Raw genomic sequence first — 1878 nt, 5'->3', positions numbered from 1 at the left:
GTTTCCTGCAGAGGAGCCAGTGATGCTGGATCCACAAACGTGAATATCTTCACAATAAAGCGCTTGTAGTGGGTTGGGAAGTGAAGACCTGATGATCCAGTCACTGGAACCAATGTGGTCAGGTAACGGTCATCCTGGTAAGGGCATCTGAAAGGGAGGTCAGAAAATCCCCAGACTAGCAGTATAAACATTGCCATTACACTCACCCATCATCCAGAAGGTCCCACTGAGGTAGACCAAGTGGACTGGGGGTTGAAGTTGCCCAGCAGCGTCCCAGCATCAGGACAATGTTGGGGTCTGTCCTCTCCATAATGTGCACCTCAACATACACAGGCTCACGCAGGACTTTTGTGATGGGATAATCATCGTCACTGTAGTAGGACGTGAAGGCCTCATCCCCTGTGGAACAACACTGGTGATTAACCAGAAATGGCTGCAACCTGGAGTCTTAAGATACTAGGAACATACCTTCTGCACACCCTTTGGTGACACACTGGCCATTGGCTAGTCTCAGCTCCACCCTGAGGGGTCCAGGGGCAGCTACTGGTGGAGGTGGAGGAACGGTGTTTACCTCCACAACCAGAGCTTCCACAGAAGTGCCAGAGTACCTACACTGGAAGAGAAGCCTGGACAACAGACGGGGAGCTTATAGCATTTGTCAGATTAACAAAGAACAGCATAGATCACCTACTCAAAATGGCTGTCCCTTGTGATGGAACCAAACAGTCCCATCCCAACTTCATACGAGGAGGTCATTCGGTTCTCATACACCACATAACCATTGTCTTCCTGCAAATAGCAACACTGTTGGCATCCAGTCCATCACAGGCCATGAAGAATAAAACCATAAGCAGCTACTCACAATCATTTTTGTACCACATGCGGTCACAGGGAACTGGTATACAGCAAAGGAAGGTGTGGACCCCACAGGACTGCAAGGTGGGTCATTTCCACCCAGTAGATGGACTGAATCCAGACTCAGTCGAGGCAGCGTAACATCTCTAGCCACCACTACCACAAACTGACCATCTCTTATACACTGGACAGTCACTGGAACAAAGGCACAAGACCAGGTTAATGTCGAGGGTCAGTTTAACTGGGAGCATAACACCGACTCAACACTTACCTGCCTTCCCATAGTAACACTGCTGTCCGTTAAAGCAGCAGTTGATAGCTTCACATTCAGCACCACTGATACCAGGTTGTCCACATTGGATCTGCTCATAATCAGCTACAGCACATTTGTCCAAAGGCTCTGCCTTCAACACTTGCTTCTGAAACTTCTGAGGAAACTGCTGATTAGTCTGTTGAACTGGCTGCTGAAACTTCTGAGGAAACTGCTGATTAGTCTGAAATGGCTGCTGAAACATCTGAGGAAACTGCTGATTAGTCTGTTGAAATGGCTGCTGAAACTGCTGGTCAGTTTGCTGGAGTATCAGAGCTTGAGGGTTCTGGGGCAGATTACTCAACTTTGGAAGTGCATGACAGAAAGCACACAGTGCCAATAAATGCCCCAACCACCAACTTCCAGCCATTATCCAACAGCTAATTGCACTATTGAGATGATGCCCTTTGGTCTTTTTGTACTCTACAGATTTCAACTAATTAGCTATCGTCCCTCCCTCTTCATTAACACTCATGATTCTCCAGACTTGCATTATTGATAGCTCATGCAACTGGATGATTCTCATTGGTTCAAGATTAAATTCTTATTTCTTCCATTTGAACGTAAATGCACAAACTTAAACTGAATTCAAAATATTTTACTAATTTGATTGAAAAAAAAAAGTTACTGTAACTTGCCAAAGGTAGATTTTCAACTTTGATGCCATTGTCCTTACCACTCTCTGCAGACAAGTGTGCTCTTACAGATATGAC

The 1878-nt window shown here is 46.0% G+C and overlaps 1 protein-coding gene across 1 annotated transcript in view; it reads right to left on the bottom strand.

Annotated features, from left to right (window-relative positions):
- LOC107575080 (zona pellucida sperm-binding protein 4-like) overlaps nucleotides 1-1569 on the bottom strand; it is a 3241-nt gene extending 1672 nt beyond the window's left edge. The window contains exons 1-6 of the mRNA XM_016261491.1: nucleotides 1127-1569; nucleotides 863-1050; nucleotides 692-789; nucleotides 469-626; nucleotides 207-399; nucleotides 3-147 (exon numbers count right to left, since the gene is read on the bottom strand). Of these exons, the coding sequence (XP_016116977.1) occupies nucleotides 3-147; nucleotides 207-399; nucleotides 469-626; nucleotides 692-789; nucleotides 863-1050; nucleotides 1127-1535 (1191 nt within the window). The 5' untranslated portion in view covers nucleotides 1536-1569. The remainder of the gene's footprint in view (nucleotides 1-2; nucleotides 148-206; nucleotides 400-468; nucleotides 627-691; nucleotides 790-862; nucleotides 1051-1126) is intronic.
- Between the last annotated feature and the right edge of the window lie 309 nt (nucleotides 1570-1878).

This window comes from Sinocyclocheilus grahami, unplaced genomic scaffold (genome assembly GCF_001515645.1).
Source record: "Sinocyclocheilus grahami isolate Dianchi unplaced genomic scaffold, SAMN03320097.WGS_v1.1 scaffold2459.1, whole genome shotgun sequence".
In the NCBI taxonomy this organism is placed as follows: Eukaryota; Metazoa; Chordata; class Actinopteri; order Cypriniformes; family Cyprinidae; genus Sinocyclocheilus; species Sinocyclocheilus grahami.
This window is presented reverse-complemented; position numbering and strand designations above follow the sequence as displayed.